Source organism: Acomys minous (genome assembly GCF_964271855.1).
Source record: "Acomys minous genome assembly, chromosome: 4".
NCBI classification, from domain to species: Eukaryota; Metazoa; Chordata; class Mammalia; order Rodentia; family Muridae; genus Acomys; species Acomys minous.
Window position 1 is genome coordinate 114,869,989 of NC_140486.1, and position 24,246 is coordinate 114,894,234.

General features: G+C 48.1%; 2 protein-coding genes across 3 annotated transcripts in view; both read right to left on the reverse strand.

Annotated features, from left to right (window-relative positions):
• The window catches only part of COL6A3 (collagen type VI alpha 3 chain), an 86,383-nt gene that overhangs the window by 41,573 nt on the left and 20,564 nt on the right, over positions 1-24,246 (reverse strand). Inside the window, exons 4-9 of one of the 2 annotated variants that reach the window (XM_084780961.1) lie at positions 19,263-19,865; positions 12,312-12,896; positions 9,598-10,197; positions 7,643-8,215; positions 5,322-5,924; positions 2,840-3,445 (exon numbers count right to left, since the gene is read on the reverse strand). In XM_084780961.1, coding sequence (XP_084637087.1) covers positions 2,840-3,445; positions 5,322-5,924; positions 7,643-8,215; positions 9,598-10,197; positions 12,312-12,896; positions 19,263-19,865 — 3,570 coding nt within the window. The remainder of the gene's footprint in view (positions 1-2,839; positions 3,446-5,321; positions 5,925-7,642; positions 8,216-9,597; positions 10,198-12,311; positions 12,897-19,262; positions 19,866-24,246) is intronic. The other variant, XM_084780960.1, reaches the window with a different exon arrangement.
• On the reverse strand, positions 12,956-19,221 carry LOC311596984 (uncharacterized protein). Its single transcript, XM_084780962.1, has 2 exons — positions 17,751-19,221; positions 12,956-17,658 (listed from the first exon to the last, which is right to left on the reverse strand). The coding sequence occupies exon 2, from the start codon at positions 16,077-16,079 to the stop codon at positions 15,153-15,155; it is 927 nt and encodes a 308-aa protein (XP_084637088.1). The 5' UTR covers positions 16,080-17,658; positions 17,751-19,221; the 3' UTR covers positions 12,956-15,152.

Consider the following 24,246-nt stretch of genomic DNA (forward strand, 5'->3'; position numbering starts at 1 on the left):
TTGACTTTCTTATAGTCCTTGAATCCTGTTAAATTACATATTTTTATTTTATTTTTTTGAGACAGAGTTTCTCTGTATAGCCTTGGCTGTTCTGGAACTCACTCTGTAGACCAGGCTGGCCTCAAACTCATGGAGATCTGCCTGCCTCTGCCTTCTAAGTGCTGGAATTAAAGGTGTGTGCCACCATTGCCGGCAAAAATTTCTTGGGGGGGCACAGTAAGTATATTTTAATGACTCTATAGCACTTATTAAGTTTTGTCTTTTTACTATTATTTCCTCTTTGCTCCACATGACTTGCTTTTTAACTCATGGAAAGCTTCATACTGGGAAGTTTTACTTCATTCTGGGTCATTTTCTTTTTAATTGCACAAAATTAACAGCAGACTGTTACATTAGGTCTATAAGAAACAGAAGTAATTTCGTGTCTAGGCTTGGGTCCCATGCCAATGTTAGTTCATTATTAATATGCAAATATTCCAAAATACAAATAAATCCAAATTCTGGTCCCAGCATTTTGAAAAAGATATTCAGCTTGTATAAAATTAACCAGAATATCTTGGGAAAGACGAGCCACATTCTCCTAGTGGAATTCCAGATGCCTCTCAGAACACCCTTTAGCTAAACTAACACATTGCCTCTCAGTGAACTTTGACCTGGTTTTTGCCTCAATTCCGAGCTTTTACAGTGCAATATGGCAAAGTGAAGTGTTAAGCTGGTTATGAAATAAAGCCACTCACTCACTAAGAAAGAGGAAAACTGGGCAACTGGCCTTGGGGTCTCCTGCTGAACACAAGCCCCCTAGAAGCTCAGCATCCTGCAGATTCTGGCCATGATGAGACAAGATAAAGATGAAATCCTTCCTCCGACTATGTCTAAATACAAATAGGAGCACTATCTACACCCAAGGATGGCCCATAGCCCAATTCCGGTGTGTGGGATTGGCAGCTACAGCTTTCCAGGCTTTCCCAAGGCCCTCCTCCTTCTAGGCAAGACTGATGACAGTGAGCACCTACAGAATTACCTCAGACTTCTGTGCAACCCCAGGTCCAGGCCCAAGTGTCCCCTGCCTTGAGCCTTTCACAAAATTCTCTACCATAAGCACAGACCCTATATGTCCTTCAGCACCAGCCCCCAACTCCCTGTGCCACACCGACAGATAAAAAACACCTTGTAACAGTGTGTCCCTGTGATCTTAGGCTACTAGGAAAGACTTTCTGAAAGCACAGGAGGACCCCCTCCATTTTAATTCCCTTATGGGCTGGTTGGTTTTTGACACAAACCAGAATCACTCTGGTAAGAGGGAAGCTCAGGTGGGGAATCATTTCCATCTGACTGGCCTGTGAGCAGGTCTGTAGGAGTGTTTTCTCTGTTAATGACCAATGTGGGACGGCCCAGTCCACTGTGGGCGGTTCCACACCTAGGCAATTTGTTCTAGGTGGTATAAGAAAGCAAGATGAGCAAGTCACGGAGAGTAAGCCAATAAGCAGCACTCCTCCTTGACACCTGCCTCTGCTCCTGCTTGAGTTCCTACCCTGACTTCTCTCAATGATTGACTGTGATCGGGACATATAAGCCAAATAAAAATAAACCGCTTCCTCTTAAGGTGCTTTTTGGTCATGGTGTTTATCACAGACATAGAAGGAAAAAAACTATGGCACCTTATTACAGGTGGCTTTGGAGCCTGATATGTTTTATAACAAATATACTGCAAGAGATTACACCAAATTTTCTTTTTCCATCCTCTGTCACCAGACCCATGGGTTGACTCCTTAACTCCCTATTACAGAGTGCTAAAGCACAGTCCGTGGTGTGTCAATCTGGAGTCCTTCAAATAAGCACCCAGAAGTGTTATATCTGGATTGTATGAAAGATTTGTTGAGAAACTTTGATATAGTCCTCCATAGTGACTAAATCAGTTTACACTCCCACCAGCCATACACAAGGATGCCTTTTTGTCCATATCCTCAACAGCATTTGTTGTTATTCACCTTTTTAATGGCCACTTGGGCTGGGATCAGATGGAATCTCAAGAATCTGTGGCTTACAAACACAATGAAAATTTATTTATTTATTTATTTGGTTGGTTGGTTGGTTGGTCGGTCTGTGTAGCCTTGGCTGTCCTGAACTCACTTTGTAGACCAGGATGGCCTCAAATTCACAGAGATCTGCCTGCCTCTGCCTCCCCGAGTGCTGGGACTAAAGGCATGTGTCACCGTACTCAGTTTACAGTGGATTTTTTTTTCAGCAATAAAGAACAAAGTTACATTGTTTTCAAGTAAATGGATGCACCCTGAGATAATATTGCGTGAATTAGGCCAATCTCAGGAGTGCTATTACTATGATTTTTTTCCTCATTTTTGTTTTCTAGATTTTATAAAGATTCATAAAACCATAGAGGTACACGTGACATGCAAGTAGAAATTAAATCATTTAGGGCAGCATTTCTCAACCTGTGAGTCATGACTCACTTAGGGGATCGAACGACTCTTTCACAAAAGTTACCTAAGACTATTAGAAAATGCAAATGTTTGCATCATTATTATTCATAACAGTAGCAAAATTATAGTTATGAAGTAGTAATGGAAATAATTTTAAATGGGGGGGGGGTCACCACAACACGAGGAACTGTATTAAAGGGTCATGGCATTAGGCATTAGGAAGGCTGAGAACCACTGGTCTAGGAAAACAAAGAAGAGGGAGTAAAAAAAAAGGGGGGGGAGGGGAGAGTAAATAGGGTGTCTGTGTGTGTGCTCAGCCTACAATATTTACTAGTGTGAAAACTTTAGTTGAGAAAAAAATATGCTAAGACAGCAAGCAGCCCTGCCTCCAGGGCTCTTACCTGAAGGCGGATAGCGAGTGCTGGCCAGGATCTGCTGGATCTGCTGGGAGGTTAGCGTGGTGATGGGCGACAGCAGTTTCTGCTCCAGTCTGGGCAGCTCCCTGAAGGTGCTCACGGAGAACACATACTCAGGACTCAGGGAGATCTTCACCAGCTCCTCCTGGTCTGTGTGCCTCGCTATGGCGAGAGGGGCCACGCCAAACTGCTTGAGTTCCACCGCCGACTCACCCACCTCGTCATCAGACCTCCCCGATAAAATGAGGACCAGGAACTGTGGGACGCCCTCTTCTATGCGGCTCCCCAGCGGCCTCTGGAAGACGTTCTTCAGCACGTATTCCAGGGCCTCTCCGATGTAGACCTGCCTCCCGCCTTTGGGCCGCAGGCGGCGCACGGCGTTCTGCACTTCGTCCTTGCTGAAGTGGGCGTTTAGAGGAAACTCCACCTTGGAGTCGTCACTGAATTGGATGACTGCCACCCGGGTGGTGTCAAAGCCGATGTCCAGGTACTCAACCAGCCTCTCAATCAGGGTGCGGATGTGCTGGAACTCGGGGCTAGCATTTTGGGACCCATCGATGAGAAAGACCACGTCCTTCTTGCTGCCAACACCTGTGAGGCAGATAGAAAGGACCATGACTTTCAGCTTCAAGGATGCCAGACTTCAAGCTCCCTTGAGTCGCTTCCTAGTCTGCCATTGGATCTGTGCCCTGTAGCCAAGGGATCCCATTACCGGGCCAACGAGCAAGTTCCTGTGTGTTTCCACATCTGAGTGTCAGACAAAAGAGGAACCAGCAAGAGGCATGGAGGGGTGAGCCAGAGGGAAGCAGGAACCACAGAGCTGTACCTTCACCAAGGTGAGAATGGTATTTTAGGAAGGAGGCATCAACTGTGGCAAGATCTGCCCACTGGCCCAGGACCAGTGCTGGGAGGCAGCCACTGGTTCTGCCAGCTGGGGCACTGGGACAAGAGCACTTTCTGAGGAAGAGTGAGGGTGAGCAACGGATGGGTGTGGCTCGGAGCAGACAGGACAGACTCAGCGCAGCGCTCCTGTCAGTGTAAGCACCGATGGAGGGCGGTGGGGCCCTGAGAGAGATGGGCTCAGCAATGCACATTTACCATGAGAGGATCCAGTACAGCAGAGAATGGAGCAGGGATGATGAAGCAGGGCAAACAAGACGTGAAGAGGATGAACTGAGCAGATGCAAAGAGAAGGGGAGAAGAAGGAGGGACAGGCTAGCCCAGAAAAAAAAAATCACTCTGAGGTGTGAAAGCATCACTGGGAGGGACCAATGGGAGCTTCGAAACATTCTCTTCCCTTCGTAACTTCTCTAGGAAGTGGGATTCAAGGTCTGCAGCTGAGAGCGAGGCTTGAGGAAAAAAGGGTGGAGGGAGCTAGACGGGCAGAAAGGGAGAGTTTACCAAGTGGCCACTCTGATGTGTGGGAGCGCGAGTGGAACAGGAACCAGGCACTATGGGAGTGTTGGTGTGGAGTGTGAGAGCACGCACATACCACACACTCACATCCACGTACAGGAGCCTTAAGGTCTTGAGGTACATCAAAAAAGACACTCCTGGGCTTGGAAATGGCTGTTCCTCTACTAGGTCAGAGAGAGACAGACAGACAGACAGACAAACAGAGACAGAGAGACAGAGACAGAGACAGACAGACACAGAGAGAAAGACAGATACAGAGAGACAGAGACAGAGACAGACAGACACAGAGAGAAAGACAGATACAGAGAGACAGAGAGAGAGACTTTCCCCAAATGTATGTGAACATCTTAAAACACCCATGTAAGTGCACAGAGCACACTGCTTTCTCCTTACCCTCCACTCCCTGGTCCCTCACTTTCCTCTCTCCACACCATGAAAACACTGAACATCTCTCTCCTTTGACCCTGTGACCACCCTGCCTGAATACCCAGGAAGTACAATCCCTGAGCCAACACACACAGAGCATGAGCTCACCTCTTTCCTAAAGTTGCCACAGCTCAGACCTTGTTCAGGCTTACTGCGCAGAGAACAGGAAGGCCTCCCCACAGGTGAGACACTGCTCAGCCCCAAACGAACATCACACATTAGTGCTATAGATACAAATATCTCAGAGACCCTGCCCCTCTCAGCAGAGCAGAGCACCTGCGGTCAGGCTCCTCCTGATGGCAGAAGGCTACTGCTTGCAGGTGCCACTTAGGTTGGGCACTCAGCAAGGGTCCCCCTCAGGCTCCTCTGTAGAGCCTAGATCTATGTCATGGCCATGCCCTTTTGGATGCTTTAATTTGACCACAAACATGAACCTTAGCTTCACTATTTGATGTCCACCCCTGCCACCACCACCACCACCCCAAAAAAGAAGCTCCTAGTTTAAAACACAACTCTATATGGCAAAGGAAACAAGACTGAGAATGCTTTGAAGCATGCAGTCCAAGGAAGTAGCTAAAGTTATTATGGGAAAGAAAAACTTAAAGACTCCACCCCAACCACTCACCTGCACTTGGTGAGGGCAGAAAAACAGGTTTCAATGTGCTCAACTCCTCACGGTTAAGCTGGATCACCCTCTCAGAGATGAGCTGCTGGACCGTCCCGAGCTCCCGGAAGGTGGGGATGGCCAAGGCGAAGTCCGGGATGAAGGAGATGGTCTGCATCTCAGAGATGTCAGCATTCCCGATGCCGATGCCAATGGGCACAGCCCCGCCCTGCTTCAGGACCACCGAGGGGCCTCTCACGTCATCTCCGGATCGCTCTGCCGTGAGCACAATCAGGAGCTGAGGCACACCATCTGCAATCCTGCTCCCAGTGGATCTGGTCAGGATATTCCTCAACACAAAGTCCAGTGCCGCCCCTGTGTTGGGGATTGGGCCACCCAGCAGCGTCAACTTGCGGATGGCACTGATGACACCCTGCTGGTCCATGTGGGAATTCAGGTAGAACTCGGGCCTGGTCCTGTCACTGTACTGCACCAGGGCCACACGAACCCGGTCAGGACCTACATCCAGGCTCTCCACTACTCTCTGTACAAACTCCTTTAGCTGGGAGAAGCCACTCCGGACACCCTCAGAACCATCGATCAGAAACACCACATCTTTTTCACCTACAGTTGGAAAAAAGCACCTGGTGACTCACACAGGACTGGACACAACAGCTTTATAGCACTGTACTGGATGGCATGCAGCTCCCGAGAAAGGTCCAGCCCAGATCTTTCTGTCTGTAATGATGACTTTGAAGAGATGGTTAAATGACATGTTAGGGGATGAAGAGTGTCTTGTATCCCCCAAATAGGCACAACATCATAACAGGAAGGGAGGACCAGGAGGGAGGATGGAGAGGAGGCCATGAGCCAGAGAATTCAAATGAAAAAGGAAAGAAATGGGTTCTCTCCCAGGCCCTCCAGCTAGAAGGCAGCCTGCCCCCCTGGCACATTGGCATCAGCTCAGGTAGGATGGCTTCTGACACCTGACCTAAAAAATTGTTGGGAAGGAATTCCTTTTGTTGCAAGCCATGATGTATGTGGTAAAGCACTGAGGCAGCAACAGGAGATGAACATGCCAGTAAAGGAGCACATCTTGATTTAACTTTCTTGAATTTAAACAGATTTGCAAGGCCAGGTGTGGTGGCCTTTACGCCAGGTCTTAAGAGACAGAGGCAGGAGGATCTCTGAATCTGAGGCTAACCTGCGTTGCAGAGCAAGTCTCAGACCAGCTAGGCTTATGTAGTGAGACCCTGTCTCAAGCAACTAGCTGATGACCGTGAAAAGTAAACTCAAGAAAGTAACTGGGAACAGGAAATAGTGGAGCCAGCAGAGCCAAGAATTTCGCAGCTGTGAAAACTTCAAGAGTTTGCTACAAGGCACAAGAGAATCAGTGGAAGGGACGAATGTAACTCATATGTCAGGGTGACCTCCCCAAATTAACCTTGAGAGAATCTTTTTATCAGAAAAGAGCTTCTGGGGTCTCAGTTTTCAATGAATGATCATATATGATCATATATGTTATTGAACATATACATATATATCATGGGAATGTGTGTGTGTGTGTGTGTGTGTGTGTGTGTGTGTGTGTGTGTGTGTACTCATTTTATCACCAAATGAAGAATGGTTAAATACCAACTTAAGGGAGCGTAAATTCAGTCAGAAATTTTAATGCCGCCGTAATGATGGAATTGAATTCATTTGCCTTCTCTGATGTCTTTAGTTTTTAATGAATATAAATGAAGGACTACATCAGTGATGGCCATTAAAACCCATCACTTGATACTTGATGTCAAGATGAAGGCTGTTTGGCTATAACATAGCCATGGTATACGGCTTCATTATCAGACAGGAGTGTGTGTGTGTGTGTGTGTGTGTGTGTGTGTGTGTGTGTGTGTGTGTGTGTGTGTTTGAGATGGGGTTTCTCTGTACAGCACTGGCTGTCCTGGACTCACTTTTTAGATCAAGTTGGTCTCGAATTCATAGAGATCCACCTGCCTCTGCCTTCTAAGTGCTGACATTAAAGGCATCCGCCACCGCACCAGGAATTTCTTAAAGACATAAACTATTGATTTCTAAACCCCTATAATGCATCTTATTATCAAATATTCTAGTGCCTTTAAAAGATATTCACCCGTATCTTTCCAAGACACAAGTTAGAAAAATCAAAGAGAAACCATTTGTGTTATTTTGCTCCAATGGAAACGACCTGTAATTTCCAGGCTCTGAAAGCCCTGGGAGGGATTCAGCTAAGAACCTAGAGCCAGCAGCCTCTGTTAAAGTGATTAACCTAGAGATCGACCCATGGGGCTACTGGGAGAGCCCATACTGCTGAGCCATACCTGACACAGGCCCCGCACTCTGTGCTGCTTTCAGAAGGCTCACAATCTGTGCCTGGAGGTCCCCAATCTTGGGGAGGGACTCTGCAGCCAGAATGAATGCGGGGGCTGGTACAATCTGCTCCAGCTCATCAGGATCGGCATTCTTGGCTTGAAAGATGAACGGTATCACTCCTCGCTGCTTCAGGGAGCTTGCTGGCCCGGCCACAGCATCTGTGGACCTGCCAGCAACCAGCAGCACCAGGAACTGCTGTACGTTATCCTCGATGCGGCTGCCAGCCGACCTCACAAAGATGTTCCTCAGTGCGTAGTCCAGGGCATAGCCCAGGTTGAGGGCTTTGCCTGTCTTTATCTTCATCCTTTTCACGAGGTTAAGGATCTCAGCCTTATTCTGGTGTTCATTGAAGCGGGACTCCAGCCTGACATCATCACTGAACTGAGCTATCGCTACCCGGGTGCCATCCGGCTTCACATCCAGTTCCTCAACGATCTTGTAGAGAAAGTCTCGGACAGCGGGGAACTGGCCCATGACATTGGCTGAGCCGTCAAAGAGGAAGAGAATGTCCCTCTTGCTCTCTACAAGGAAAGCAGATGGACACAGTAAGCCAAGAGACCCCGACACTGAGTAGGCTCTGCCTAGCACTGCCAAGTGATATGGGAGTTCACCGCGTTCATCTGATGTCACTGTACAAACAAAGGAGGAGAAGCAAGCCCCTGCCATGGCCTCTGCTGTCCCAGGGCAGCACAGATGTGCAAAGGAATAGCATCAGGCTGCCTATTCTACCAGCCCACCACCAGCTACTCTTGACAAAGCAAGCTGCTGGAAAGCCTTTCTGTCCTGGTCTTGCAGCAGGTTAGACTACCGAGAAGAGACGGTGTTTTCACGTTGTTAGAAATAAAACCATCAAGCCAGGCGTGCTGGCGTACACCTTTAATCCTAGCACTGAGGAGGCAGAGGCAGGTGCCCTGTGAGTTCGAGGCCAGCCTGATCTACAAAGCAAGTCTAAGACAGCCAAGGCTACACAGAGAAACCCTGTCTTGAAACACCAAAGAAAAGAAAAGAAATAAAACCATCAAAATGGTTCCTTTCTCTGCCTCTGTTGAAAACTGACCTCTATCTCTTATGACAGAGACCAGCTACAGACTAACTTCCTATGGATACCTGGGTTGACATGGATCTGTTCAAACTCAATCATGTTTCTTTAAAGTCAAGAGTTATGACTCAAAAGATTACCTGTTGATGCTTTGGTGCAGGGGTGGGAGATAGGGGTGGGTCCAAACCCCTGCTAACATTTCCAATTTACCAAAACTGGACTACACACACACACACACACACACACACACACACACACACACACACACACATAGATAACAACAACGGGATGCCACCTCGTACCATGTAAATATCATCGCCAACCATTCTGGGAACTACTTCAGTGAGGCAGCCACTGGCTCAGGCTTGTTAGCCCTCTGAGCGAAGGCCGCAAACTGGTAGGTCTCACTGAGGGACATAATAATCTGCCACAACAGTGACACAGACTCCTTGCTGCATGATGAGGCTTTTTAAGCATGGCAAATGTAGAATGTCACACAAAGGAGGGGTTCAAATTTTGAAGGGTGCCAAAGTGTAATCATATAATAGAGTCGATCAGTCTTTCTCTCTGTCTCCTTCCCTTCTTTTTTTCCTTCCCTCCCTCATCCTTTTTCTTCCCCCCTTTCCCCTACTTCCTCATAGACTTTCACTCTAGAATGTTCACCCTGTTCAGCCTCTAAATGAGTGTGAGACAACACGAACAGGGCATAGCTGAATGTTCTAGACTTAGAGGCTAAATTTGATGGTACAGTGTCTTCAACCAGTCCAACCCAAACGAACCCGCCATCCCTCCATACATCACAGGGTTGCACTGAGCACTGTTGCCAGGGAGACATCCAAAGAAGGGGAGGGGCGGGAGGGTTACCTGGCTGGGTTAGTGGAACCTCCTGCACACCTCCACTAACGTATGTGGTTAAGGGCTGAATCAGCTGTTGAGGCAAAGTTGGCAGGGAGCTGAAATCATCCATAAGGTACACCAGGCTTGGATTAAAAGCAATATGTTCTAACTCAGCCTTATCCGCCCGGTTGGCCCCCACACAGAAGGTCAGCACGCCTGAGCGCACCAGGGCATTGGCAGCTTGCAAATAGGAGTCCTCAGAAGGCCCGGCCAAGAGCAGAAGCAGCAGCTGAGGCACACGTTCCCGGGTCCTGCTGCCGCCTGCCTCCGTGAAGTGATTGGCATGCACATAGCTCAAGGCGGAGCCTGTGTTCAGGCCGGAGCCCCCCTTGAGCTGTAAGCGCCTCAGGTGAGCCAGCAGCTCTGACTTGGTCTGGTAAGTGTCTAGGGAGAACTCCGTGACCGGAGTATCACTAAATTGCACTAAGCCAACACGGATATTGTCACTTCCAACATCAAGGCTGTTAACTAGGTTGGTTACAAAGTCACGCACATAAGGAAAATTGTTTTTTCCAACGTTGTCGGATCCATCCAGAAGGAAGATGATATCCCGTTTGTTTATGTGAACTGCAGTAAAGCACAGAAGACACAGTGAGACACGCCCCTGTGAGGGCTTCCCATGTGTGGCCCCCATGGGGCACACATGGCACACTCAGGACACGGAGGAAGTCAACGTGGCACAGCATGCCATCTGGTAAAATATGGCGAGCAGCTGCATATTTTCCCCTTGTGGTGGCTGGAGCTGGTGAAGCACACTGATAGCCAAGTGTACGAAGCCGAGATTGCCCACAGGCAGACAAAGCGCTAGAGTTAGAATGTGTACAACCAACAAAACCACCAGAATCCTGAGACACAGTGTTCCCTCCCTGGAACTGAACTCCACAATGGCACTGTCCTTTCTGTGTCACTCGTCTCCAGACCTCCGGTCACAGGATGGTCACCTATGCCAGCTAGGTCCTCTGGGACTCACCTGAGTGCACATAGAGGGCTCTTTCTACCCAATGCTCAAGAAACATCACCCACATGGACCTGCCAATCAAAGTATGTGGTCCTCCAGCTGGCATCTTTATCCCCCTGCCACTCTCTACCGTCATTTTGGTTGTGGCCAATAAGATACCCAGGAGAGATCCTCCGCGGAGGTGTGGCACGATCACAGACGTGATGGTTAGTATGGATGTCAACTTGACAGATTTTTAAGTCACATAGGAGACAGATTTTTGTGTTTGTCTGTAAGGGGGTTTCTGAGCCAGGGGCTATTGAGATAGGAAGATCTACCCTAAATGAACATGCCATCATTCTGTGGGCTGGGGCCCTGGGCAGAGGAAAAAGGAGACAGCCCAGCTGAGGACCCACATCCATCTGTCTCTCTTTCTCTCTGCTTCCTGACTGTGAACATGACCAGCAACCTCAAGCCCCTGCTGCCATGCCTCCCCCACCACCATAGGCAGCGCCCTCAAACTGCTAGCCGGAATCAACTTTCCTTTACTACCTCATTTTTGTGATGAATTTTGTCACAGGTATTGGAGAAGTTTGGTGACAGCATAATACACATTCTATCCTGTGTTTGGCCAAAATTACTTACTTGAAAAAAAAATTATTTGTGGTTCCCATATCTAGGGATTCAAACAAGACTCAAAATATTTGGGGAAAAATATATTTGTACTGAATATAACCGTGCCAGTTGTCAGTACTTCCTGTATAAGCAGCTATAATGCTAGCATCGCATTTGCTACTGTGCATATAGGAGGATATATGCATGGGTTACACTTGAGCACTGCCCTAGCTTAAGCAAGGAACTTGAGCATCTGTGGATTTCTGTAACCATGGATGGTGGAAATTGACCCATCCCCTGTGGATACTGAAGGGCACATTTAGAACATACTCGCCCCTCCCCGCCCCCAATGCCTCATTGTAATTCAGACTAGCTGGATCCTATGTTCATCCATCAAATTTAACCTTGGCTAAAACAGTGTGGATTCAGGAGACACAAACACACACAGAGAGAGGGGGGGTGGGGAGAATGGATTTGAGGACTCTGAAGACGAGATGGTCTGAGGAGCAAGCAGGCACGCATGCAGTAGGTTCATGCACTGTACAGGACAGTTCTTCAGTGTGAGGTCTGTGAGAAGGGTGAGCTGGATCCCAGGATATTCATCTTCTCTTCATTGAGGACAGAGGTTTGTGTTTACCCAGTTCACAGGCTGGGAGCTTCAGTGGCTCTGGGAATGGCTCTGCACTGTCAATCACATTAAGTGAGGGAGCTGAAGGACCGTGGGTTTGATCTTCACATCCATCTGTTGGTTTGCTGCCCTACTGAATAGAATCCCGGACACAGAGAGAAAAGAGGGGCTAAGAGCTGAGTGTGGTACACTGTCTCTGAGTAGAGATACTGTCAGCGCCAAGGAAAGTCCTTGACTGAGGGGAGGTTTCTGAAAGGGTCCCTAATGAAAGCAGAAGGCATGTCAGTCAGGAGAACAGGGAGTCACTTCTGTGGCCAGAAGCTGTACAGGCAGGTGGCCCTGTGATGCTACAGTTTAAAATCATATGCACTTACAGCATGATATTTTCCAACTCTACAGTCTCAACCTTGCAGGAAGATTAAACCTGCGATAAACACCTCGCTGTGGCTGTTCCCACCACGAAGCCCCCTCCTGCATGAGCAGACCCCACATCTACCATACCTTCTGTGGTTCCGGTGAGGGTCCTGAGGGGTGCCAGCAGACTGGGTAGCATGCTTTGGAGAGGAGCAGGGCGGAACTCGGCGGGAACAAAGACCAGGGAGGAGTCGAAAGCGATCTCTTTCAGCTCATCCTCATCAGAGGCCCTGCTGCCGATGGCGAAGGCCATGATGCTGCCTCGCTTCAGCTCCTGGGCTGGCTGGCTGACCTCATCAAGGGACTTACCACCTGTGATCAGCACCAGGAGTTTAGGGACCCCCTCAGCAGCCCTATGGCCGGCTGCGCTGGTGAACAGGTTGTTTCGAACAAAGTCCAAAGCAGAGCCCGTGTACAGGGCTGAGCCTTCCAGGGCCCTCATCTTCCTCACAGCAGTTATGGCATCCTTTTTGTTGGCATGGGTATTTAAATAGAATTCAGGCTTGACAGTGTCTGCGTACTGAGCCACGGACACCTGAACCAGGTCCCGTCCAATTTCCAACCTCTGGATGACTCTGGCAACGAAGTCTCGGATGGCATTGAAGTTGGGTTGCCCCAGGCTTGAGGAACCATCCACCAGGAAGACTATGTCCCTCTTGTTGACTTCCACGACTGTAGATAGCAAGAAGAAAAGGTGACTAGAATGGCCTCAGTAGTGTTCAATGGTGACACCGTAAAGCCCACTGTGTGCAGGTCGCTCTTCCTTGCTCTGGCCAATGTCCCAATGAGTGATGGCTCCCTTCCAACCCTAACTACCTGTAATATGTTTAAGAGATAGCGCCACAGAAGAAAGTTTCTTTTTACCTTCCCACGCCACCACTAAAGAGGCAATTGGATCTTGATTGCTACATAGTTTAAATGAGTAGAGCTCAGGTCTGCTCAGAAAGCTCTTTGAGCCACTAACCTGGTTTCAAATCCATACACTGCCAAATGCAAAATCTGAAACAGAATGAATGGGCCCCATTTTGGGGGGAGGGGTTCTATATTACGTGGCTTCCCTTGGGTGAGCAAAAGCCAATGCTTGATGGCTTATCGTAAATCTTGGCATAGGAAACTAGTGTCCACCCTACTGAAGACAACCATAGCTTTCTGCTTCACAGCCCTGAGTGGAAACGGATGCCAGGGTGACTTAGGCAAACCACAAAAGCAAGCATGGCCAGATCACCACTGGCAGTGGCTGTGACTTCGCCCAGCCACTGCCTCCGAACATGTACAACCTGTCCAAAGGGTAGGAACAAGGCCTCCAGCTGACTCAATGCCTATTCCAGTGTCTCAGGCTGCTCCTCCACTATAAAGATGCCAGATGAGCTGAGCTGGGGCGGGAGGGCATGGGGGTGTTTACAAGAAAGCACCTGTGTATCCCTGGTACCAGACAGCTGGTGTGATAACTGATTGTTCTACCCCCAGCAGAAGAAAGAAGGTTGTAAATAAAGGCAGGGAAGGGCTCCCTAAGAACTAGAGACACCTTTCATGATATATTCTAAAACGTAGCTCATTCTTAGCCACAGGGACAAGAGACTAGGGATGTGGTATTGGGGTCACTGGCACTGTCCTAGGGAATGGCTTTCATGGGCCTGAGCATCCTCTAACACTCTTTGCACCAAAGGGAGACAAATCTGAGTTCTGCCAGGAGGGAGGTGTTTACGCAGAGCACTTTTAGTACAGGTTCCTAGTGCTCTGCTGGTGCAACTGTGTATGGAGGACCACCCACCTTTCCTCCCTAGGCCACAAGCATGCATCTGACCATCCATTCATGGATCGCTTTCCTCCTTCAATTAGAACATGCAGTCTTTTGGGGGTTGCAACTTTGATTGTAAAACAAAAAAAAAAAGTTTTTGCAGGCAAACCTAGTGCATGTGTATATAGAAGACGTCTCACACCTTATGTCACTGGGAATGATGTGCACGCAATCGTGCATACATATATGTTGCACATGTAAGGGTCCACATCTATAGAGGTATGTTTAGTACACCTCTCTCACACAGCAGACTGATACAACAAATAGCCATGAGGTGGCCACCGGAGAAGTGCCATGCCCCTTTACAAGCACATCTCCAGGCTTTAACCTGATAATAGCCACACCTACCAGCTCCCAAGTTTAAGCATCTCACCATATATTCCCCTAGTGGCCCATGGGAAGGACCGATGTCCACGCGTGGGGCACATGGAAACTATAGAGCATGGACTCAGACTTGTGGATTCTACAGTGTGCCTTGGGGTCCCCAGATTCCATGACACAAGTCCTCTTTGATAACGGAAGAGGTGACTTGGTTTGGTTTATGTTTGAAGTTCTGGCAGCTGCTAACTGGGAAACATCTGGAATGGGGCTGGGGCAACTAAAATAAGCACTGAACACCAGTCCCAAGCCACTCAAAGAACAATGGAATTCCCACGTTTGCTATGTGCTTCTGACACTGGCTGACTAGCCCTTTCAGGATCATGTCCCTTCTCTGGGCTTCTGTTTCTGTGAGATGGAGGGGCTGCCTTCTGGACCATCCCATTCCCAAATATTTAACCTCAGGATTCTCTGGCTTCCTGTCTGGGATCCACCTCAAGGATGCACCAACATTCCCTTTCTCCCGGCTTGACTGGGCCATCCTTTCTCTTTGAGGACTCATTGTCTCTTAGGATGTTACCTTGAAGGTCCTGCTAATCTCAGCTGTAAATGATCCCCTTCAGCCTTCACTCCTGTGAATGATGACAGGGCATCCCAGGATCCCTTCTCCCTGAGAATCTTGGGAGTTGGGAAACCGTATCCTCATTCTTCCCATTAATATCGCCAAGCAAATCCTCTCAAGTCGCCACCCCGTCCCCTTTCTAGGAAGCACCTTCTCATCTGCCTTTCTCCTATTTCCTGTCCTTGGCTCTTCAGTTTGTCCTCTCATCTCTCAGTCTTCTAAATGGCTTAGGAACCTTCATGTGAATCCCCCAGGACTGCAATGAATGAGTCCTCCCACCCACCGCACCCCTGCTTCTAGGGTCACACTTTTTGATCTGATAGTCACTAGGATCACACCTTATGATCTTATGGCCACTGGGGTCACACCTTATGATCTTATGGCCACTGGGGTCACACTTTATGATCTTATGGCCACTGGGGTCACACCTTATGATCTTATGGTCACTGGGGTCACATCTTATGATCTTATGGCCACTGGGGTCACACTTTATGATCTTATGGCCACTGGGGTCACACCTTATGATCTTATGGCCACTGGGGTCACACCTTATGATCTTATGGTCACTAGGATCACACCTTATGATCTTATGGTCACTGAGGTCACATCTTATGATCTTATGGTCACTGGAGTCACACCTTATGATCCTATGGCCACTGGGGTCACACCTTATGATCTTATGGTCACTAGGATCACACCTTATGATCTTATGGTCACTAGGGTCACATCTTATGATCTTATGGTCACTAGGATCACACCTTATGATCTTATGGTCACTAGGGTCACACCTTATGATCTTATGGCCACTGGGGTCACACCCTATGATCTTATGGCCACTGGGGTCACACCTTATGATCTTATGGTCACTGAGGTCACACCTTATGATCTTATGGTCACTGGAGTCACACCTTATGATCTTATGGTCACTAGGGTCACACCCTATGATCTTATGGCCACTGGGGTCACACCTTATGATCTTATGGTCACTGAGGTCACATCTTATGATCTTATGGTCACTGGAGTCACACCTTATGATCCTATGGCCACTGGGGTCACACCTTATGATCTTATGGTCACTAGAGTCACACCTTATGATCTTATGGACACCACAGATCATACACACATCTGAAACCCTCACATCTTGCCGCCTGTCCAGCCCCTTCCCTTTCAGAGAACTGACACTCTCACTTCTTCATCTGCCGAGTTCTCAAATTTGACCTTCAATCCTTCCTCTCCCTCAGTCAACCCTTCTCGGCCTCACAACTCTCACCCTGTGCCTATCCTCATGGGCTCTCTGATTCACCAGCCCTCACTTCCCACAACTCCACACCTTCCTAGCAAAACCTCCACAGTGCTCTTTCCTTCTCTCTTTGTGTTCCTGAGAAAACAGCACAACTGGGAAGCCTACCTTCTACATCTGAGACCTCAGAGCACACATGAAGACAGCACCAGCATGACACAATGGGATGCTCCCAGGAATCTGGTTTCTCCATTCTCCAAAAGGGCAACCTCGGGACTCTGCTCTCTGCTCAGTTCCCCTTCACTGCCATAGGAGGACTGACCTCCCACTTACAACTGTAGTAGCCGCCAACTCTCCCTCCCCTAAGTCAGTTGCTTCTCAAGGCTCTGCCTGTCAAATAAGCCTGGACTCTAGCTCTTCATCCCCTGTACTCCAGCTGGGCTGTCATCTGTCTGTCAGTTCAGGGAGGGGATCACACTTCTTGTCACAAAGCCACCCTGTCTGCTGTTCCCTCTACCTGGAGTACCCTTCCCTCTGCTTTTCCTTTGCTCTGCTAATTTCTGTCCTACAGCTTTGCAGACCGTTCTATTAAGTTCCTTGCCCCCCCCCCCACCCTACCCGTCACAGCCACATTTGGTGGCCTTGTAGCTTGTCACGTTGGAGAAATGTGTTGCTGTTTGGTCATTAGCTCACATGTGACAGACCCAACAACTACCTCTCTCTGTTTCTCCACCCTGTGTCTCTAGCGCTTGGTGTAGTGACCAGCACATATCAAACAGTCAAGGATGTCTACTAAATATGTATGAGTTCATCACTGAGAGTAACAGTGACTTCTGTGAGGAAGGAGCTAAAATACTAGTTAATGACAGCACACCACCCATTTTAATACAAGAAGTCAAACCTTCTCTTGAAGCAAAAATGTCTTCATCCATCCCCCAAAAAAATGTTTACAGGAATTTAAGAAATCAGAGGCCAGAGATGTTGTATGATCTGGCCAGGATTACAAAAGACCTGGGACTGGAGCCAGATCTTCCAAAGGCAGTCACAGTACTTAATCTGTTTCTAAAACATAGAGTAATGGTTGGCTTCTGGTATACACAGGCTCAAAGAAGCATCACTGGGTTGCAAATTTCCTCTTCATTGTTTCTTTAATCACCAGGGCCACACCAAGGCAGTCTGATGAATATCTGCGGCTCAAACTACAGCCTGCCAGGCCTCAGACCTCGAGCACCCTTCCTTCAATGTTTCATTTCAGAGCATCCAGCTCAGGCTGCTGGCCTCCCCTCCTGCATCCTGTCCCCATCAAAATAGGAAGAGCAAATAAGAAAGCCAAATGGGTACAACAAGCTGCAGCCAGACTGGCCTCTGAGCCTGGTGTTCCTGGAGCTTCTCACATACGGTTAGCTCTGGTGCTGAAATCAGGTGAAGATGTTGTGACCCTGAACTTTCTTTCTTTCTTTCTTTCTTTCTTTCTTTCTTTTTTTTTTTTTTTTTTTTTTTTTTTTTTTTTTTTTTTTGGTATTTTGAGACAGGGTTTCTCTGTGTAGCCTTGGCTAGCCTAGATTCGCTTTGTAGATCAGGCTGGCCTCAAACTCACAGAGATTTGCCTACCTCTGCCTCCCTGAGTGCTGGGATCGCAGACATGCGCCACGGCACCCAGCTGGCCCTGAGCTTTCTGTCACAACTGCTGCTATCACCAGAGCTCTGTCTTACATTTACCTGAAGGAAGCTGTCCTAATGCCAGCTGAACCTCACAGTGAGGAAGCGTGCTCAGGTTTCTTTCACTGCTGTGCTATGACTAGAGCAGCCAGTTAGCAAAGGTCAGGGAAGCAGAGGTAGGCTCCACACATGAGCCAATGAGGAAGTTTAAAGTGTTTGACCATGACTTTAAAGTGTTCTACTGTTAATTTCATACAACGGCATGCCCGCTGAAACACTTCCGTTTTAGAGCCACGGTTACTCCCTTTGCTAAGAATACCCACTCAGAAATCCCAGAAATAAAAAATGGATAAAAGCTCCTATGACCACAGCTACTTCACAGGTCAAGTCGCTTTCTTCACAAAGCCAGCAAACAGAGCTAGACAGACAAGTAGTTCCGCTCGGGAAAAGTAGAATCACAGGCCGCAAATGCTAGCCCAAGTCTCTGGGAGCCTCATTCATGTACTTGCTCAAGCCCGGACTCCGTTGAAGACGATGAGGGACAGGGTCTTCCATCCCAACGTGGAGGCAGCACCAGGAAGTGAGCTGGACGTTTACGGATAATGAAGCCTTCCTTAGTGACTGTGTCACCCACTTTCTAGATGCTTCCATTGCCTGCCCGTGGTCATGAAACTGACACTGTCTGTGGTGAAATCTCAGGCCAATAGACTTCCTGGTGTCCCCCCCCCCCCCATGTTTTAGTGTATATCTCTCAGGTGACGTTGGTTGGGCTCGCATTCTTTAAATGTCTCTAGTTGACTGCTGAAGGCCTTCCATTTGAGTATAGATACTAAATCTGCCACTTAGAACAAACTGTTCTATAAATACCCCTGTTCAGCAAGTGCTCCGCTAAGCGTGTCCTTCAGAACGTCCCTCCTGTGTCCACCATGCTGAGACAGGAGCAGACACTGCTTCCCTTGGCTGCTTTCGGGAATACATTTTTGAGAGTACTTGCAGCACACTGACAGTACCTTCACCCTGGAGAGTTGTGATAAATCCCTCAAGCCTATTTCAAGACAACTGGGCAGTGGATAGATAATACATTGATGCCTAATAGCTCAGAGCAGTGGGTTTATTACGTTGACCCAAAGACCACACTGTCCTTACAACCCATGTTCTAAGAGAACTTTTCATTCATTCATTCATTCATTCATTCATTCATTCATTCATCTTTAGGTTTTTCTGAACAATGCAGTGACCATACACAGGCCATACAGAAGCCAGCACATCACAGACTGACTGACTGGCTCTGGGTACTTACAGGTTCTCCCAAGGTGAATCATTCCAGTGCCCACCTTCCTTTTTTGACACAACACAACCCCCCAATCCTGTAAAGATGGCAAAAAAAAGGGGCATACATACCTTGTGTGACAATAGCTGGAGGTTGTAAGACAATGTGCCTTTGGGCCACACGACTCAGGTATGGCAGTATTTGTTCCTGGAGGTCCCCAAAGCTACGGAATTCCGGGACAGTAAACACAAAGCTGTCATCGGTAGCTATGTGCTGGAGCTCTGCCCTGGAGGCAGCCTGCGCTCCGAGGCCAAACGAGAACACGCTAGCCTGCTTCACAGCTACCACCCCATCTCGAATCTCATCACCTGAAGGCCCAGCACTTATGAGGACCAGCACCTGGGGGACCCCTTCCTCCACACGGCTGCCACCTGCCCGCGTGAAGTGATTCTCCACCACATAGTCAAGGGCCAGGCCTATATTGGCCAACTCCCCCCCTTCAAAGCTGAGCCTTTTCACAGCATCCAGAACCGTAGCCTTGGAGGGGTAGGTGTTCAAGGAGAACATGGTTCTGGGCTCATCGCTATACTGGACCACCCCCACTTGGATCTGCTGATTTCCAACTGGGAGTCTCTCAAGGACATTTACAAGGAAGTCTCGAATGACAGCAAAATGGGCACTTCCGGTGTTGTTTGATCCGTCAATAAGGAAAATAATGTCAGCTGAGTCTTGTGCTTTAAAAGAAAGAAATGCAAAAAAAAAAAAAAAGTGAAAGCATTAGAACAAGTGACCACATGCATCACCCCGGCTTTCCGACGTGTTTCCTTGGAAACCAATAAGAAACACGAAACATGGACAAACAAAACACAATGTTGATAAAGGAGTATGGAGTCTCTTTTAGTTCTTCATTCTGAGTGGATAAGAGGCAATTTCTTAGGAATCGTGGTTGAAATAGGGGCATTTATAGCAAATTTTCCCCCCTTGATACTGTCACGGTTAAATTTCAAAACATCGTACTCCAAGGGAGAAATCAATATTGTGGGTTTTTCTTCTGAATTTGGAAGGAAACGTAATTGCATCTGGTTACAGGATACCATATCGCAGGAGAAATGGCTAGGTTGACACAAACCAAAATGTTATTTCTAATATGTTCTCACTTCTCCAGATTCCTCGAGTAATTATAAAAATTTTGATGCAGATGCATACACAGCTCAGAAAACAAAAGCCCAGGTTCAGGGCCTGGGACTGAGAGTTCCAGAAGGTTATGTGATTCCTTGGATAACTGTTGTTCGTTTTGCTTCTTGAAAAACCAAAATGGATGACTCCACACACATCCGGGACTCAAAGCCCAGACACAGTTAAGGTCTTAATTTTAAAAATCCCTTGACATGGGCTGGATCTCTCAGGTGAGTGGCGGTGTGGAGTCCAAGGGTGGGGCTGGGGTCAAAGCTACTTGCTTTGCGTTGCCTCTGTATTCAGTCAAATAATGAAGAACGATGTTAAGCAGAATGACATGAAGACAGTCATGACATGATTATCCAACCTCATTTTATGACGTCCTAGTGGACCGCCTAGCAGAACTGAGATTAGCTGAGAGACCCGCAGCCGGTCAGCACAGTCTTCACTGGAGGACATAAAAATGTCTGCTAAAGACTTTTTCTCCCAGTGATGTCAGGTCAGGGGGAGCAATCAGTGAGTCTACAAGCCAAGACAGGGGAGTCCGAAGGCTCAACCTGCTTAAATCAAGCTGCTCTATACTAGAAGAAAGGTAAAAAAAAAAACACCTTAGTAAATGTCTTAGTGACTTTAGGGTCTCCTGGGGACAAGAAGGGCCTGTGTGAGTATGAATATTCATTCTCTGGGGCTCTGGAGCATAATTATTGCACTGTAATGTTAAAAAAAAAAAAGACCATTCATTCAGATTTTTGAGTGCCAGCGAGTGTTTTATATTTAAATTTAGTTTTCCCTTGTGCCAGAAAAAAAAAAATACGTTTATGTTCTCACTGGGGGAAAACACACAAAGCTCATCTCATAAAAATGGAGGGTTTTTTTTCTCTCAGGCAGTGTTCTCCTGAGAGCTGAAGGAGGGAGTCCCAAGTTTCAGCACAGGCACCTTCCCTGTGTACTTAAAGGTCCCTGACAAGCCCTTCAGGGGTTTAATCCTGAGCACAGGGGGAGGTAGTGACTTGGAATGTTGCTCCACACGGGGAGGTCAATCACTTTGCTACAGTGACTGAGATCTTGTGTGTTACTAACTAGCTGCCATACAAAAATCAGCATAAGATCAGACCCTTGGTTTGAGCGCAAACGTGTTTATCAGTCTTCAGCCAAAATACGTGGATTCTGAAGGATCGTAGGAGGATGAAGAGCCAGGGAGTGTGAGTTACACAGACCACAAAAACAGCTCTCGCTGTCGCATGGAGTGTGTCAATAAAAATGCCTCCACACTCCCAGATCTAAGCCAGTGACCTCAAAGGACACAGAAGGGCCTGTCCCTTACTCATCACAACTAGACCTTTTCTAAAGGTTAATTATGATCAAGTTGGACAATAAAAAAGGTCTTCAGTCACAGCATAGCATGATTCTGTCTTTGTTGCTTCCACCTCTGCTACTCCACACTCTTGGTAGCAATTTCTAATGGCATGCCACAGAGAACTCTCTGGGTGGCAGAGCGGGCTGGACATCATCAGCAGTAGGTCATAAAATGTTGGATAATTTGTCATCACTGAGTCAAAACCGTGATCCTATTACACACACAATAATGGAACACACAGAGCATGCTGTGTTAGCCGCGAGAGCCAAAGCCTCCCAGAGACCCAGGAGTCCCAGGTTCTGGTGTGCAGCAAGGCGCACCAACGGCCAACACCAATTCCAAGAGAAATCGGATCTGCCTGAAAGTGTAACATGTGGGAGCTGTCTGGTCGTCTGCTTCACATCTCGTGTGCTGTGCCCTCTGTGGCACTTTCTATGGAAAATGTTCAAGGTGTTCAAGGCCGAGCCCTAAGGTGCCCAGGAAAACTCATGCCCCTATTTCCTGTGCAAAACACACATTTTGGAGAAAATGTATGCTGAGCTCCTCAGAATCACCTTCACCTTTTATTTTAGAATGAAGATCTCACTTCTCTGCCGCACCCACTTTTAAAGGGATGTTTTTAAAAATACAACCAGTACTAGTAAGCAGGGCAGAGTCTGTTCAGAATGATGATCCTTAAAGCTTTGTGTGTGTGTGTGTGTGTGTGTGTGTGTGTGTGTGTGTGTGTGTGTGTGTCTGTATCTATGTGTATGTCTGTGTGTGTGTCTGTGTATCTGTGTCTGTGTGTATGTCTGTGTGTGTGTGTGTATCTATGTGTATGTCTGTGTGTGTGTCTGTGTATCTGTGTCTGTGTGTATGTCTGTGTGTGTGTGTGTGTATCTATGTGTATGTCTGTGTGTGTGTGTGTCTGTGTATCTGTGTCTCTGTGTGTGTGTGTGTGTGCGCACACGCGCGCACGCATGTGGATGTGTGCATGCTCCTGCTTTAGCGTCAAGAACAGTCAACAGGGAGTATCTAAGGTCCATGCAGTAACCTTAGTCAGACCAGCGGCGTGCCTTTTCCAGAGCACTATGCAGGGCTCACGGCTGTAAGCCTGCCTCCTCATTCACTTATGCTAGTCTTGCAATGGAACACACAGTGATATGAAGGAATTGCAGAGTGCTGTTAATCAGAGAAGATGACAGACGACTACTCCACCCTGGTGCTGCCAGTGACTTAGACACAGAAGACAGAGATGCTCTCTTGGCATAAAAACAAAGGTTTTGGGTGTATAGAAATACGCACTTGGTAGACTCTTTTCTCTCGCTGTGGCCATTTCAGTTTGTATCGTTTCTATAATCTATCCATATCCATTAGTTTACCAAGGCATTAACTTCACAAATAGCCATGTTTTTAAACCCTTCTGAAAAGGGTGGATCAGAGATGCTTGGTGGACACAGACAGCTACCTCGGGTGCCCTCTTGTTCTTCCCTCGGAAACTGGAGCTGATGCAGGGGGATCTCTAGAACACACATTTGTTTCCTGGCACTTGCAGCACAATTCCAGAAGAGAGGCTCCCTCCCTGGAAGCAGGGAACCCCAGTAGTACAGATAAGTAGACCAGGCTGTTGCATCCTTGGCATTTGGTAGACCTTGGTGACCCCAATCCTACCAAGGCTGAGATCACGGGGAGCCACGGGAGAAGCCATGGGATGAACAGCCTTCAGAAACTCCTTAGGATGCGCCACTCCCAGAGCCTTTATACACCAGGTCTTGCCAGCCCTCGTCAGTGGGCTGCTTTCTGCTGACATCCACCCCCTCTCTCTCCACCTGCCGCTTTCTAAATCTCTGTGATGAAAACCTGGCTGCCATGATTTCCTTATAGCTGCTCATGGATCTGATTACAATAGTAAAGGCTCTGTGCTCTGCTCTGTCTACCTTCCCTAGGTACCCACAGGCCCCTTAAAGCATTTCACTAATGCCTCAACATCTCTTCTGTTCTTCACCCCACTCCTCAGTGAAGGAGACTGACTTAACCACATGCCTTACCTCCAGCCTTCTGCCTCAGCCATCCTCTTGGAGGAGGAGAAAAGCTGCCCCATGAACCTTGCCTCCTCTACCACTTCCTCTGGGCTGTCCATGCCTCCCGAGTCCCAGCTGCAGATCGCTCTTTCTCTAGTCAAGAACCAGCCATCGTCCATACTGCCTAGCCTCTCCCTGTGGCTTCAGGCACGCAGTGAGCAACCGGCAGCCACAGTGCATATTACGTCTGAAGAGACTTTCTTGTCTGTGTGGATGATGAGCATCAACCTCTCGGCTCTCCAGCCTCTCACCTGGAGGCCCTCTTTAGTGCTTCTGTGTCTGACTAAGCCGCCTTCCAGTCTCCTTGGCAACCCCTCTAGTTCCCCAACCCCACAATCCCAAAAGCTCTCTTCCTGCACACTGTGAACCCCTGACAGGCACTCAACTGGCCCGGGGACAGCACTCACGCTTAGACTCTCAGACTCCTCCCCCAGCATCTCACTCCCTTCCCCACCCTGCCAGGGCTCCATGGGAGGGTGTGGGGTGGTTCTAGCAACCCCTACTCTACATTTCCTCTTCTTG